This window comes from Camelus ferus, chromosome 19 (genome assembly GCF_009834535.1).
Source record: "Camelus ferus isolate YT-003-E chromosome 19, BCGSAC_Cfer_1.0, whole genome shotgun sequence".
NCBI lineage: Eukaryota > Metazoa > Chordata > Mammalia > Artiodactyla > Camelidae > Camelus > Camelus ferus.
In genome coordinates this window covers 25,698,877-25,715,812 of record NC_045714.1, presented here as the reverse complement: position 1 = coordinate 25,715,812, position 16,936 = coordinate 25,698,877, and the positions used below count along the sequence as shown (strand labels likewise).

Sequence of the window (16,936 nt, the reverse complement as noted above, 5' to 3'; positions counted from 1 at the left end):
ACATGAAAAAATGCTCGGTATCTCTAATTATCAGAGAAATGCAAATCGAAACTACATTGAGGTATCACCTCACACCAGTCAAAATGACCATCATTCAAAAGTCCACAAATGACAAATGCTGAGAGTCTGTGGAGAAAAGGGAACCCTCCTACACTGTTGACTGTAATGTAGTTTGGTGAAGCCACTGTGGAGAACAGTATGGAGATTCCTCAAAAGAGTAAGAATAGACTTACCATTTGACACAGTATTCCCGGTCCTGGGCATATATCCAGAAGGAACTCTACTTCAAAATGACACCTGCACCCCAATGTTCATAGCAGCACTATTTACAATAGCCAAGACTTGGAAACGGTCTACATGTCTATCAACAAAGGACTGGATAAAGATGTGGTATATTTATACAATGGAATACTTTTCAGCCATGAAAATGACAACATAACGCCATTTGCAGCAACGTTGATGTCCCTTGAGAATGTCATTCTAAGTGAAGTAAGCCAGAAAGAGAAATACAAATACCATATGAGATCGCTCATATGTGGAATCTAAAAAAACAAAAACAAACAAACAAACAAAAAAACCACATAAATACAAAACAGAAACCGACTCATAGACATAGAATACAAACTTGTGGTTGCCAAGGTGGATAGGGGTGGAAAGAGAGACTGGGAGTTCAAAATTTGTTGATATTGACAGGCATATAGAATAGATAAACAAGATTATACTGTATAACAGTGAAATATATACAAGATCTTGTAGCTCACAGCAAAAAAAAAAAATGTGACAATGACTATATGTACGTTCATGTATAACTGAAAAATTGTGCTCTACATTGAAATTTGACACAACATTTTAAAATGACTATAACTCAATAAAAAATGTTAAAAAATAAGAAAATATTTAAAAATAAATAAATAAAAGTAAAAGAAGGAAAAAATATTTGAAAACATTATAATCAATAACAGAACAAAGAAAAGAGAAATAAAAATGAAATTGAGACAAATTAAAAAATAATATAAAATGTTTTAAAAGAGAATCTTACAAGGGCTTAAAAATATAAACATAAAAATTTTTAAAAAAGTTAAAAAAGAAAAAAAAAAAGAAAAAAGTGTATATGTTCCTGTAGAGTCTGTGTGCTCTTAATACTTTTGTCTAGAGGTCCTTCTTAAGTATGAGTGGTTGTGAAGTCGTCCTTCCCTGCCTTTTGCCTGTTATCCCTTTGTTTGGGGTTGTGGCTGGTGATCCTGTAGCCAGAGCCTGCACTGGATATTGAAAGGGACCTCCTTTTTGTTCTGTGGTTGTCCCTGCTCCTGCCCTCAGCCTACTGCATTAACTCTGATTGCTGTGTCCAGAGGCCCTCTGGTCATGCCCCAAGTCTGTTCTTCTCCCAGTGCTAGTAGGTGGGTGGGTTGTGCCCCCTCCCTATGCTGCTGTTCAGAGCCACCCTTGTGCATGAAAGGCAGATTAGTTGCTCCCCTATTCAGTGCTGCTCCCCACTCCACATTGGGTCTGCATTTTGTAGGTGGGTTCAGAGAAAATGGCTGCACCATCCCCCACCCCTGCTCTGTGCTAGATCTCTGCTCTTGTTTGTTTTAGAGGCACAAGTTCACAGAGGCATGGGGCAGAAAGTTCCTATCTACCTGGGACTGCAAACAAATCTCAGTCCCACCTATGAGGTTATGAAGTCCCTAGGTATGGATTCAGGTTTCGACCTCACCTCAGCCTGGGAGCGGGTCATCAGAGAATATGGTGGCTATAGCTGAGCCCCAACTCTCTTCTCTGGAGAATGCACCAATAATGGTGTTGAGGGTCTGTAGTGACAAAGGCTCTGCTACTCCTCCCCCTAAGGCACACCAGCAGTGTTGATTTGCTTTTTGTGTGTGTGTGTTTTACTGGAGACTCAGGGTGTTCTAATCAGTGTATCCTCCCAGCAACAGTACACAGCACACTGCAGTCCCCCAAGGTTGCCTCTGTACAGTTGACCCAAGTCCTCTGTTGAGCTTGGGCAGCCTGTCCCATTCCACCCCTGCCAGTTTGTTAGTATCTAGGAATGGTTGTTGCAGGAACCCTTTGTGCCCATTTAACTTAGGTTTTTTTTTGGTTAAGGGATATTCTGTACATATCTGAGCATTGGAGATTTCCCTTTCTTCCTGCTGACTTCTCCATTGGAGAGGGGGTGACCCAGGAAATGAGCGCTATTCCTTTTTTGCCACTCCTCCTCCCCCGACAGGACCTATACTGCACTATTTTCCTTTTGCTTCCTTTCTTTTCCTTTTCTCCTATGAGTGTAGTGGTGTATTTTTTCTTTTGAAGAAAGCAATGTCCTGTCAAATTTCAGCAGGTGTTCTGGTTGGGTGGGTGGGTCCATGGATGTCAGTCTTGGTGTATTCGTGGGAGAGGGTGAACTATGAGCATCCTTCTACTCTGCCATCTTGGCCCTTCTCCCTCTAATTCTATGTTTTTAGATGGTGTATGAACTTTGCTTTGTTCTTTATACTCTTCTCTTGTGTCAAGATTCTTCAAAATATGTGTATGTTTTTAGTGCATCTATTTTAACAAATTGTTACTTTCGAATGTAATGAGTTGGTGGTAAGAAATAGTACACAAGTGTTTCAAGAAGTTTGTAAAGGCAAGAAAAATAGGTTTAGAAAAAGCCCTTGGAAGTGGGGAAAATGAGCACTTGTAGATATCAAGGGAGGAAAGGAGTAGAGTGGTGCTGAAGGAGAGGAGAGAAAAGGACACTGCTGGGAACAAACTCTCAGAGATATCACAAGGTGAAGGGCAGCATGGGTGGATTTGCATTATTTTTCTGATCCAAACAGCACTGAGGTGCTCATGAGTATACAGTTCTGTAGAGATCAGACCAGTGATTTTCTTCATGAGTTAATTCCTGTGGAATACTTGGTTTGGAAGGAACACAGAGATGTCATTTGGACAAAAGCCTCCAAATTTTGGGATCATGCACCCTTATCAGTACAAACATTTGAGCAGATTTCTTACTGTTAAGTATAAGAAAAAGTGAAAAAAAATTCCCCTTGAAAGTCAGGGCATTAAGGTAGCAAGTGAACATAAACTAGAAACAATGTTCACAGGAAATAGACAATGTTAGACAAGTCCATTCAGTGAACTTGTTTGGAAAAAGACAGAAATGAGTCCACTTTACAAATAGAAAATGACTTAAAATATCCCTCTTCTAACATGAGTGACATCTACTCCTTTTCAGAGGACAGCTCTAGCCTCACTTTACTCCTTCTGCCTCCTGGGTAAGAAGTCTACAAATTACCAACACTGACCTTCTCCCTCCTCTTGACAGCATCCAACCCAGAACTGGTCCGTACTTCCTTAGAATCATCTCTTGCACAAGTCCCAGTGTGATAAGTAGCCTTTCTCAGTTCCTTGTTACAAAGACAGTTCTAGAGTGCACACTGCTGTGCCATAGCAAGCCAAGTAAATCTAACTTTGCTTGAGTTCAGATGTGTTCCAGGTAGTTGATCAGTGGGCTTCAACATTAATCCATTTATAAATTATGCACATAATATCAATATGTTATGTGCATTGTATAACACACACAAAAAGAAGTTAAAAAGTTTGATATATCACCTTACACATGTCAGAGTGCCTATCATCAAAAAGAACACAAATAACAAATGTTGGGGAGGATGTGGAGGAATGGGAACCCTCCTACACTGTAGGTGGGAATGTAAATTGATGCAGCCACTGAGGAAAATGGTGTGAAAGATTCTCAAGAAACTAAAAGAAGAACTACCATATGACCTAGCAATTCCACTCCTGGATATATATCTAAAAAAACTAAAACACCAATTTGAAAAGATACATGAAGTGTTCATAGAAGCATTATTTTAAATCTCCAAGATGTGGAATCAATCTAAATATCCATCAACTGGTGAATGGATAAAGATGTGGGGGATACACACACACGCACACACAATGGGACACAAAGAACATAAAAAGCCATAAAAATAACAAATTTTTGCCATTTGCAGAAACATAGATGGATTTGGAGAGCATTATGCTAAGTGATATAAGTCAGACAGAGAAAAACAAATACTGCATGATATCACTTACATGTGTAATCTAAAAAAATACAACGAAGTAGTGACTATAACAAAAAAGAAGCAAACTCACAGAAAGAGAGAACAAGTTAGTGGTTATCAGTGATGGGGGAATATAGAGAAGGGGGAATGAGAGGTACAAGTTATTGGGTGTAAGATAGGCTAAAGGATGTATTGTACAACACAGGAAATATAGCCAATATTGTGTAGTAATTGTAAATTTAAAATAACCTTTAAATCTGTATACAAATTTTTAAAATAATTTCTAAATAGAAGGTTGAGATTGAAATGAATCAAAATCATATGTTCTCCTCCCACATCTTCCATGAGTTATCTCACATCTCCTCCAAGTGTGCAGATCCTTTGCTTTCAAAACCACTGAGCTACTCCATCCCCAACCTTCAGTAAACACAATGGAAACTATCCCAGTTTGATGACATTTTAGACGGAATTCTTGTTACTTTTTCTTAGTTCTTATATTTGTTATAGAAACTAAGAAAATATATTGAAAGTCTTTTTAAGAAAACTTTAATCACCCATAATTCTACCACCCAGAAATAAACTATTCTTAACATGTTAGTAGATAATTGATATCATTTTGAAAGACTTCCCAAATGGGAGCATCCATAAGCCCCATGAGTCATTCATTCTGATATTAACTATTTTTCAATTGTCAAAACATTGGACCCTAATATCATCTTCCTTCTCATTTGACTGGTTAAGAAAAAAGTCTCAAAAGGTTAAAAAAAAGAATCCAATACCCTAGGGTTAGTGATAGAGTAGAAGGAAAAATTACTTTTTGCATATTCTGGATCTCAGTTGCTTCATTTGTAAAATTGGGGATACACTTACCCGCCTGGATTAAGAGAATTGAAATGGATAAGTTCTTTGTCCCTTGTGGTTTTAAGTTCTAATATTCTCTGGAGCATAGATATTAGTATTTAAAAACTGTGGGTGGGAGAGTTGGGGGCAGGGGAGCACAGGAGAGAGAGAAGAATGCTAATCAGCCTCCATAAAATTCCATTTTCTTCCTGGCCAGGTTGGTTTGCTATGTCATGAAGACACAACTCAAATGTAATCTGCAAACTTACCTTTTTCTTCCACAAGTTTATATATGTCATTAAACTTTAAAATAAAGCCTTCAAGGGTAAGCATGATTTGGGTGCTTTTTTTCCTCTCCTCATACCCCAAAAATAAAATAAACATTTGTAGTGTGGAGTTAGACTATTAAAGAATATGAAATAAAATGTGTTAGCCTCTGACATTCTTCCAGGGCTGGCTTATGAATCACAGCGTAATTATTTGAATCTTTCTTTTTTTTCTTTAAAATCAAATAAACTGGCAAAAGAAGACTGTGGTTCTCTGGGTGACTCAAGAAAGCAAGGCCACTTGTGGGCTTAAGAAGAACTGATCGGGGCCAATCTCTTTGCAGGTTTTGGAAGCACTGGATGAGATGGGTGACCTTCTGCAGCTGAAATATTCCAGGCACAGGAAATCAGCTCGCCCTGAACTCTATGATGAGACAAACTTTGAACTTGAGGATTGAGTTTCCTGGTCCTGAGTGGAACCTAAAGACCTCACCAGAAAGACCTCCCTCCTTTCCTCAAAAAGAATATAAGTTGATTTCTCCTCCTTTCTAAGGACAGTTTTGGCTTCCAAACCAGCTTTATTGAACCAAGGGAGACATGATTTTTGTTGTATTTCTTATGTCTCAGCAGAGACAAACTTTGGTTCCAGAGTTTACCTTTCTCCTCTTCCAAGTATCCTGCTACAAATACACACCTGTACTTCTTTGAATATTTTTAATATCAATGGGCCTGTGTTTTAACTGCTACTGTGCAGCCTTTTTGGTCTAGACCCTTTCAGGAGTTCCAACCCAATGAGAGGGTTTTGATTTTTAACTCAGTAGATTTCACTATGTGTTTATTTATGTAATCTGCAGACAGGGCAGGAGTGGGGTGGGGGCAGGTGCTGAACTCCTTTTTACCCATGACAGCACCAGCTAAAACTCATCCATGTCATGGGAAGTTCCAAGCAAGAGGGTAAAGAAATGTGGCTTCTACCATTTGCCACATTTGGACTTTTTCCAAAAACAAGTGTCAAAAGCCATATTCAATATTTCCAGGGAGAGAGCAGACCTGGTCAGCAACCAAAAGGATCTTCAAAGGAAACTTTTATTTTCCTTTTGTTGATCTCCTACCACTTTACAGCTGAGTTCTTAAGGATTGGAAAATTCAAGACTTTTATTTCATCAGGAAGGGGACAGAAAGTAAGTCAAATTTTAAGCCTGAACTAAAATTTTAAATTGATTACAACTAGAACGTTATCGGTGCCTTGTGGACTGAATGTTCAGCCCACATGATCTTTACTATCTTTAGGAATGAGTTGTCATTTTCCTATTGAATTTGGAGTATGTGGTGAAATTCAAGGTCCTTTAGAGTTGACTTCCAAGACTACACTTGAAGAGCATATTGATTCAAAAATGACATTTAAAAGTAAATTCCATTCAACTTTTTCAGTTTTGACAGGCCTATTAAATGATACTGTCATTTGGCAGGAGCACTCCAATTGGGTGCTGGGTGGGCTTGTACACTATTGGACAAACCAATTGTAATTTACCTAAGTTTTCTCTGTCTCTATGTCACTAGATATCTGCCTGTCTGCCACTCTCTCTTTCTCTAAATGTGAACACACACTTTTCTGCAAATTAGCCCTTTGCTAATTGGACCTGGTTGATATGGAAAAGGCCAGTGGAAAATTTTATCTTCAGTATGGTCCCTGATTATGCTCAGGCTGGGAAACTCTAAAAAACAGTGATGATCTTTCAACAAAGCTTCTGTAAGTGTTCAAATGAATTACAGCATATTCCACTCCATCAAATGACACTATAAACACATCATTTCAAGAGAGGTTTGACTTTGCATGACACAGATGGGCCCAGACTTTCATAGTGGGAGCTGAGATGGAAACTCTGCTCACAGCACAGTGTCAGCTGGAGCAGCAGGCCCAGATGCTCACAGCTTATTTGAGGTTAAAAGTGATCAGTGTGGAAATCTTTTTTATGGGGAAATGATACCCCTCAGTAGGCACCTCAGCTTAAATATGGATCACAATGATAAATTTCCTCATGAATGTGTGCAAGGAGCCCTATAAGCAGAAGAGGAGAGGAAGTGGGTTTTGAAAATCCAGTTGCCCCATCCAAGGACTGATATTAATATCTCAATTCCAGATTAAATTCCAACTCTCCTCAGTGAAGTGGTGCAGCATTCCTTGTGTAAAGAAAATCTATGTTGTATAAATGAACAATGCAAATACATATAGGTCCTTTCTCTTGAAAATGTAAATTTAATTGAAGTTGTTCCTAGTTAAGTGTCCAAAATGTACCTTTATCAAGATCCCAGAGTCCTGGCCAATTCATTATATTCTCCAATACAAGATAAAGGACCTATCTGTGTCAGAGTATCTGTGTTGAGAATACACTTAGGAGAACATCTGGGATCAAAGTGGAATGTTTCCTGAGCACATTAGAGAGGCCCAGGTCCCAAAGGGCTGGTAGTATATAAGCATATATGTCATATACAATGTTTGTTTAAGAGGGTGTTTATGAGAATGTTTAAGTTTTATAAGAAAAAATCTACTGCAAGGTTAGTAAAACCATGATTTAAATTCAATAGGGATTATTGAGTCTCACTAACTATACCAGAATCAAAAATGCCCGTTTAGTTGGTTCTGTTCCAAAAGACAATTTTCCATCAGAACTATAGCTTTATTCACCCCCAGCTCTCCAACTTGTGCATGCACATGTGCATACACGCACACGCACACACTTTTCCCTTCCTTTACAGAGCAGGTAAGACAGTAATGGTACAGAGATGAAAAACTGGTGGAAGATGTTGTTCTAAAGGTGACCTTCAGGGAAGTAGAAGGTAAAGGATCTAGATGGAATATTCATAAGGAAAATATACCTACTCATTTGGGAGATAGTGTAGACACCTTCCTTGTCTTGTCATGGAACTGCAGTATCCTGGGTGTTTGTCTCTATTGCCATTCAGCATGTTTTGCCCTGCCAGAGACCAATCAGAATTTGCTAGGAAGCTTGTTAAAATGCAGACCCCTAGGCCCCATACCAGGCTTCCACTGAATCAGACTAGCTATCATTCCCAGGAATCTGAAATTTATCCAGCCTTCCCAGGGGATTCTAATCCATTTCATAGTTTAAGAACCACTCTTGGAACTTTTTGTTTTGGTAGATCAGTTGGCTCTAATAACATACCAGGAAATTCGTTTTGATTCTCTGTTGGCAATTAATATTTTTTATGCTACTAAAATAAAATTAATTATTCTTAACTTTTATCCTCAATGGGATTTTTTGTTCCCATTTCCCAGGTGTCTTCTCTTTTAACAAGAACGGATCCAATGTTGAAGAATAATCTACCAATGCATTTGGACAAAATTATCCTTTCTCTAGTTATCTTCTGTTTTATTGCCTACAAGATATCCCTTTTGCTTTTCATTCCCTTGTCCCATTTAATATGGACTTGTTTCTTTTCCTTTTTTCCTACCCCTATTTATTTATTCCAAAAAAAGCTCTTGGACAAGGTGAAAGTCTTAATAGTTCTTCAAACATTCAATGCTCTTCTGTTATTTTTCTTCAGAGATAGAAAATATAAATGGGTTACTCTGACTGAAAAGTTCTGATGAGGAAAACTTAACTGTATTAAATATACACTTTATGGCAATAATAACAATTGTGATTTGAACTTATCTGATGATTTATTGACAATTTTCCCTGGTCTGGGGAAGCACAACATATTTGAAGTCTGTTTTCTCAGAATGATGCCTGCAGCCATGTAATGTTCAGGACATTAAGGAGAGCCTATATTTTAAATGTTTCTAGGCAATTATTGTAGGACGTTGTCTTATGTTGTGGTGTGTTGTGCATGTGTGTGTGTGTGCAGTTTCACAGAAGCATTGGAAGTGACCAATTTTATTTTATTCTATCTGTGATGTGTAAATTTCTTTAATAAACAAATTATCAAAATAAATGATGGGTTATTGGTAATTTAATTTGGGTTACTCTAAATAAAATAAGACTAAGATAGAGATTTGCTTTAAAGAATTTCATGGAGAAAAGTTGGTCAGGGATGGTTAGCCCTGGCTTGCACTGTGTCAGAAGAACCAATTGTGCTTCCTCCTTCCCAACTGTGCTTTCAGTGACACCACATTGGTAGCTTGAAGCTGGTCATCACAGGAAAATTTACAGTATGGAAATTGGCAAACACTACAAATTAGGGATCTGGAGAGCCAGCTGTTAAACATTTACCAGCACACCATTAAGATCACATACAGTGGTGTGATATCTAGGGTGGAATGAGGGAACAGGATTGCAAAAAGGAGTAGCTGAACTGTGATGTCATCATGACAAAGGCCTGACTCAGCCCCAGGGGAGCTATGCCATTCAGATGGGCCTTTAGAGGTATCTCAAAGGGAGGCAAGGGATTCGGGTATTTTTGTCTTCTCCCCATTGACTAGTCATGGGATAAAAACTACCAGGGTAGAGGTGTGCGGAAGAGTGTTACACTGCACAAAACAATCTTATTCAGATGAAGGCAATTCTTGGGGAGGGACTCAACTTTCAGCTGACAGCAGTCCATCCACTTAAAAAGTTATTTCTAATCTACACATTTAAAAAGTTTAATAATGAAAAAAATGTAAATATACAATAAAATAGAATTGTATCATGAACCTGTATGTGCCCATCACTTATCTTCAAACATTATTAATCCATTGACAGCCTTTTTCATTCATTTCCCCCACCTACTTCACTTTCCCTCTCACCAGGTTCCTTTGAGGTAAGCCCCCGAAATATTATGATTTTATCAGCATATACTTCACTGAGTCTTTCTAAGAGATGCCTCAATTTATCTCTATATTTATTTTAACCTCATTAAAAAGTAAGTCTTCAGGATAACAAGGTACCAAAGTGAGTCAAATCTTTCTCTATCTCATAAACTGCATGCAAATTTTCTGGGTCAAAACTAGAAATTATACTACAGTTTTACTCAGCCATAAAAATAAGAATGAAATAATGTCATTTGCAGCAACATGGTTGGACATAGAGATTATTATACTAAGTAAAGTTAGCCAGACAGAGATAGACAAATCATTTCATAATGGTAATGTGTAGAATCTGAAAATAATGATACAAATGAACTTATTTACAAACCAGAAATATACTCACAGTTATAAAAACAAACTTATGATTACAAAATGGGAAAAGGGGGAGAGTTAAATTAGGAATTTGAGATTAGTAGATTCAAATTACTATATATAAAATAGATAAACAACAAGGACATACAGTTTACCACAGGAACTGTATTCAGTATCTTGTAATAACATATAATGGAAAATTCTATGAAAAAGAATACATATATATCTGAATCACATTGTTGTACATGTGAAACTAACACAACATTCTAAGTCAAATATCTTCAATTAAAATATTTTTTAAAATACTAAGAAATATTTCTAAAGTAGGTATGTGATGCCTTGAAAGTTAATCAATCAATCATTTTTGGACACTTATCATGTGCCAAACTCTGTACCAAGAACTCTGACACACATTATATTCTCAGGACTCTCATAGAGACTAACAGACTCATCTTGGAAGGCAGCAGTGTTGTAGTTGTCAGGGGATTAACAGTGCCTAAAGAGGGATTCCCAGACTCTGACAGGGTGTTGCTTTTTTCTGAGAATGCTCTCTTCCTTCTTGAATCAAGTTTCTTAAAAAATTATTTCAGTTAAACTTTGTGTAGCAGGGATAATTCAAGCAAGAATGAAAAAAGTAAGACCAGAGACCAGTTTACCCATTTGGAAAAGAGTGGTGCTTGTGACAGAGTTTAAGGTAGAACTTGTCACTATCACTCTCATTGCATCCCTTGATCCAAATGAAAGGCTTAAATCTGATGACTGCAAGTCTACTGCTCTGAAATGTTATCACAAACACAAATCAAATATCCAACATGAGAAGGTCAGAGTAGAAACAAGAGTGTGCTGCTGTTGTTGTTATTCCTTTGTTTTGTTGTGGTTTTGATGTGGTCTGAAACAGTTCTCTCTTTTATTCAGCCCAGATGCTAATTTTTATATCAAAAATATTGATTGAACTGGTAGGGATTTTGGCTCTGACCCAAGTTTATTCAAGATCTTCTTTAATTAGTTTGAATGGACTGTGGTGCCCATGGCCAACTTCTCAAATCAACACATGGTCCCTACTTCATAACTGGCTAAGGAATAAGGCAAGGAAATTGTGTTTGTTTGTTTCTCCAGCCCGTAAGTCTGTTTCTTTCCCAGATTTAAAGCTTTCATGGAACAAATGTGCAAGGAAGATGAAAAGAAGTCTAATTACTTCACTGAGATGAGATCAATCTAGCCTCTTTGACTTATGACCCCAACATGAAAAGGCTCTGTATGTGAAAAAATGAATAGGTAGCAATGTGACATCATAGAAAATGATCTTGGCATCTTCTGAATGAAAATTTTTCACCAGGCTGATGCAGCCAATTGGTCTATGAGTTTTGAAAGGGGAAAAAAAAAACTCTTTTGCCAACAATACATGTTTCCCTTAATGTGTCTATTCTGTAAATAATTGTAGTAAATACAACTGTAAATAATACCACTCTTTTAACAGTGTTGTATAAATTTCTTATACTGTATACTAGTCTTTTAAAATAATCTCTTCACACATAGAGAATCAGTGAATCTTGATCACAAATTATGGACACATGTCAAAATGGTATTTTCTATATATAAAATAATATGTTGATATTTTAAAAATATAATCTAAATCACCTAAAACATTTTCAACTAAATATCTAGGAAGAGATTTTAACTCAAAAAGGTCTTAGACAAAACCTTAAAGTATATATTTGTAAGACATTTTATTAATGAGACAACTCATTAAGGTGGATAAACTAAGTGGGATAAACCAATGTTAAAGATTTCCTACATAGGTACTTCTATAAGTCTCTCAAGTAGTCCATATTACAGGCATATTATATAGTAAAACTAAAATATTTCATTAAGTGGGTCTATTTCTAATATAATTAACATTAACTCATGATAATTATATTCCTTACTGTGCATTTATTTATAATAACTGAGTAGAGAAGAAACATACCAGGTATTAAAGCTAGTCAATATGAACCTCAATTGTGAATAAGGATAGAAGATCAAGGGTTACCAGATATTCAAGGAAAAATAACAAAACCAAAATGATGGCTTAAGATAAAAAAAGGGGAAAACTTTCACCAATGGAAACAGACAAACAGAGAAAAGAGAACTTTTCAAATATTCTAATTATTATTTTTGTGGATCAACCTGGTTGTATGAAGATATCACATCTACAAAACAAGAATAGGTTGATATGAAAAGGAACCAGAGTTAATGAAAATTTAAAATATTCTTATTTAAGTGTTTCGTGAAAAAATATAGAAAGCAAAGAAAAAAATCAAATCTCTCTCAAAATATAAAAGCAAAATACAAAAGAGATAGAAGACATGAGATTAACGTTTTAAAGATAGAAGAGTGGTCCCTCCATATAGGGGAACTGATATCTAGCTAATAAAAAGTCAAGAAAGAAAGAAACAGGAAAACTGAAGGTAGGGGAACAAAATCAAAGAAATAATAGAAAAACTATTTTCCTGAGACTGAAACAAAACAGCAGGTAGAGAAGGGCCCAGTAAGTACTAAGTTGATGAAGGTCAATAGATTTTCACCAAAGGCATCTTTATAAAACTTTGCTAAACCAAGGAAAGAGAGAACAAAAAATTTTTCAACTAGAAAAACAAATAAAAACAAACAAACAGAAATCTCACCTACAAAGATAAAAATTATAGGTTTTACTTCTGAATATTATCAATATGTCCTCCAGAAAGTTCATTCCAGTTTCCACACCCATCAAGCAGTGTATAAAAATACACATTTTTCAGTTTGTGCCAATGCTAAGTATTACTATTTTTATAATCTCTATCAATCTGACAGAGAAGAAAATGAGTTCTTATTAATGTATGATTCCCATATCTTGTGTGTATGTGTGTGTGTAAGGGGGTGTCTATGGCTGTCTGTATTGAGCTTTTGCACATTTTTAATTTATATCCTCTTCTTTTTCTATCATGAATGGCTCATTAACATCACTGAATGATAGAACACAATGAATCCATACCTTCAAAATCAGAGGAGGAATAGTTTTGAGTCTAAATTCCTATATCCACAAAAATACATCTAATCAAAGGAGGGCAAATTAGGGACTTGATTTTTTACATAAAATGTTCAATAATAAAGAACAAGGAGGAAATAAATAAAATAGAGATAAAAATTTAAAAAATAATCAATCAGAGAGCTGGTTTTTTGAGAGTAAAGAAAATTGACAAACCTCTGGCCAGGCTCACAAAGAAGAAAAGAGAGACAACACAAACAAAATAAGAAAGGAAAATGGAGAAATTACAAACAATGTCACAGAAATACAAAAAAAAAAAAAAAGAGAGAGAGAGAGAGAGAGAATACTATGAACAACTATATGAAAACAAATTGGACAACCTAGAAAAAAAAGGAAACATATCGTCCATCAAACTAATCAAGAAGAAATGAGCCACTTGAACAGACTGATTACTAGAAATAGAATCAGCAATTAAAAAAAAAAAAAAACCTTCCTATCAAGAAATATCCAGGACCAGATAGCTTTACTGGGGAATTCTATAAAATATACAAAAAAGAACTTATACCAATCTTTCTCAAACTCTTCCATAATAAAAAAAAAAAGCAAACAACACAATCCAAAAATGGACAGAAGACCTAAACAAGCAATTCTCCAATAAAGACAAACAAATGACCGATAGGCACATGAAAAAATGCTCAGTATTGCTAATTATCAGAGAAATGCAAATCAAAACTACAATGAAGTGACTAACTGGGAGTTTGAGATATACAGATACTGATTGGCATATATAAAATAAATAAGTTTATACTGTATAGCACAGGGAAATATATTCAATAACTTGTAGTAGCTCATGGTGAAAAAGAATATAAAATTGAATATATGTATATTCATATATGACCGAAAAACTGCTATACACACCAGAAATTGACACAACATTTTAAACTGAATATAACTCAATTAAAATGAATTTGTGGGAGAGATAAGGCCAAGATGGTGGAGTAGTAGGATGCACGTAGCTCACCCTCTCCCACAGATACACCAAGACTCACATCCACAGACCCACTCAGCCAACCAGAACACCTGGGGAACTCCGACAGAACATTGTCCTCTGCAAAAGACAAAGACGCCAAAAATCTGGTAGGAAAAAGGAAAAAAAAGGAAGACAAAAAGGCAAAAGAGTGCGGGACTGGTCCCACAGGGAGGGAGCGGCAAAGTAGGACTGGCGCTCGTTCACTGGGTCTCTCCCTCTCCAACGGAGAGGCCAGCGGGAAGGAGGGGGAGCCTCCAAGGCTTGGATCTGTATGGAGCAGCCACTGACCAACAGAACTAAGTTAAACAGGCATAGAGGGTCCCCACAACACCCAGCCCGAGACCCGAGCTAGGAGCTGGGGACCAGGACAGGCTGCCTGAGCCGGGCGGAGGATGGGGACAGCTGCTCTGAGGCAACCCTGGGGACTGCAGGGTGCTGCGCAACTTGGATGAGTGGGTGCACAGGGCATGACAACCTCGGCCCTCCGTAAAACAACACGGATGTTGTGCCCTGGGGGGAAGGGTGCACACCTTCATCTCTGAAAACCCATGGAAGGTTTTCAACAAGGAAAGGCGGGGCTCAGGCTCATCCGCCATATCCTCTGGCACTTGGCACCCAGGTGGGGGTGGGGGCGAAACCTGAATCTGCACCTGGGGGCTTGGCAGCCTCAAAGGCCAGACAGTGACTTGTTTGCAGCCCAAGTCAGATAGGAATCTTCCACCCTGGGGCCTCACAAAGTCCGTGCTGCCAGAACAAGGAGCAAAGTTTGGACATGGAGCAGGGGTGGGGCTGTTCTGCAGTCTTCCCGGGGCCCTCCTGTGGAGCACCGACCCCGGGGTGGAGAGTGCAGCGGCGTGGAGCTGCAGAGCGACCGGAGCCAGGAGACAGCGGGTGGCAGGAATGCTGTGCTGGGAGGGGACATGATCTGCTTGCCGACAGGCACTGGGAGCAGAACAGACGAGGGTGCCAATAGAGGGCCTCTGGAAACAGCAAGCAGAGCTCGAGAAACAGGGCAAAGACAGAAAGACTTCTCATTAAGAACACGTAGTCTCCAGGAGAACACCCCTACCCCCCTTTTTTAAATCTGTTTTTATGTGTTGTATTTTCTATAACCTTTTTAATTTTTACTTTTTAAACAATTATATATCCTCCCAGTTTTAATCCCTTTTAAAATTTTCTTTTAAAATAATATTATTTTAAAAAATCCACGTCATGTCATTTTTATCTCTCTTGGTTTTGATCTCCTGTTATTGATTATACACAGGTTTCAAATATATTTTTTTCTCTTTTCTCCTACTTTAAAGCTTTTTAAGAGACGTCTCAATCCGATTGCTATTCTGCTTCACATTACTCTTCAATTATTCATTATACACTCTTTTCAAACTTATTTTCCTCCCCTTTTTCAAAATTCTCTCTTTATTTTATCTTTTTTATCTGTTCTACTTTCTATTACCTTTTTAATTTCTACATTCTAAACAATTGTATATGCTTCTAGTTTTAATTCCTTTTTAAATTTTTTTTCTTTTAAAGTAGTTATACTATTTTTTTTAAAAATCCACATGATTTCATTTTAATTTCTTGTGGTTTTGATCTCCCATTATTGATTATAAATAGGTTTCAAATATCATTTTCTGATCTTTTTTCCTTTTTTTTTAAGGTTTTTTAAAAAAGACATCTCAACTAGAATGCTAGTCTAATTCAAATTGTGCATCTATAATTGATTATATACTGTTTTCAAACCTTTTTCTCCCTTCTTTTAAAATTATTTCTGTCTATCAGCCTGCCTGTCTCTCTCTTTTTCAAGTTTTATTCCCTACATAGGCATTAGATAGATAAATAAATAAACTCCTTTAAGGACCACAATAGATAACTGATACTCCATAAGCCACAGTGCTAGAGAGATATGAGCAAAATGAAGAGGCAGAGAAACCATTTCCAATTAAAAGAACAAGAGAAATCCCCTGAAAGAAAGATCAATGAAATAGACATCTATAGCCTACTAGATCAAGATTTCAAAAAAGGAGTGATCAAAGTACTGAAGGAACTAAGAATGATAGTGTTTAGAGATATAAAATATGTCAAAAATGAAATTGAAGCTATAAAGAAGAGCCAAGTACAACTGGTAAACTCATTGGCTGAGATGAGAACTGATCTAAAGGCTCTGAAAAGCAGACTAGACTAATGCAGAGGAACAAATTAGTTATCTAGAAGACAGGACAATAGAAAGCACCCAATCAGAACAAATGCAAGCTAAACAAATAAAAACAAATGAAAGCAACATAAGGGACCTATGGGATAATACAGCAATGCCAATCTTGGCATAATAGGGGTCCCAGAAGGGGAATAAAGATCAAAGGGGATTCAAAAGTTATATGAACAAATCATGACTGAAAACTTCCCAAACTTAAAGAAGGAATCATATATCCAAGTACAGGAAGTTCAAAGGGTCCCAAACAGGAAGAACCCAAACAGAACCACACCAAGACATATCATAATCAAGATGGCCAGAGTCAAGGATAAAGAAATGATCCTAAAGGCAGCAAGAGAAAAAGAGTCAGTTACAAGGGAACCCCCATAAGGCTCTCAGCTGATTTCTCTACACAAAAACACTAAAGGCAAGAA

At 37.1% G+C, this 16,936-nt stretch overlaps 1 protein-coding gene across 2 annotated transcripts in view; it reads left to right on the top strand.

Annotated features, from left to right (window-relative positions):
* Positions 1-9,115, top strand: part of LOC102513007 (serine palmitoyltransferase 3-like) — a 150,784-nt gene extending 141,669 nt beyond the window's left edge. Inside the window, exons 12-13 of one of the 2 annotated variants that reach the window (XR_004313106.1) lie at positions 5,503-6,339; positions 8,457-9,115. Coding sequence is in view for 1 of the 2 variants with exons in the window: in XM_032461816.1 (XP_032317707.1) it covers positions 5,503-5,616 (114 nt within the window). In the remaining variant the exon portion in view is untranslated. Of the gene's footprint in view, positions 1-5,502 lie in introns of both variants that reach the window. The other variant, XM_032461816.1, reaches the window with a different exon arrangement.
* The last annotated feature ends 7,821 nt before the right edge of the window (positions 9,116-16,936 follow it).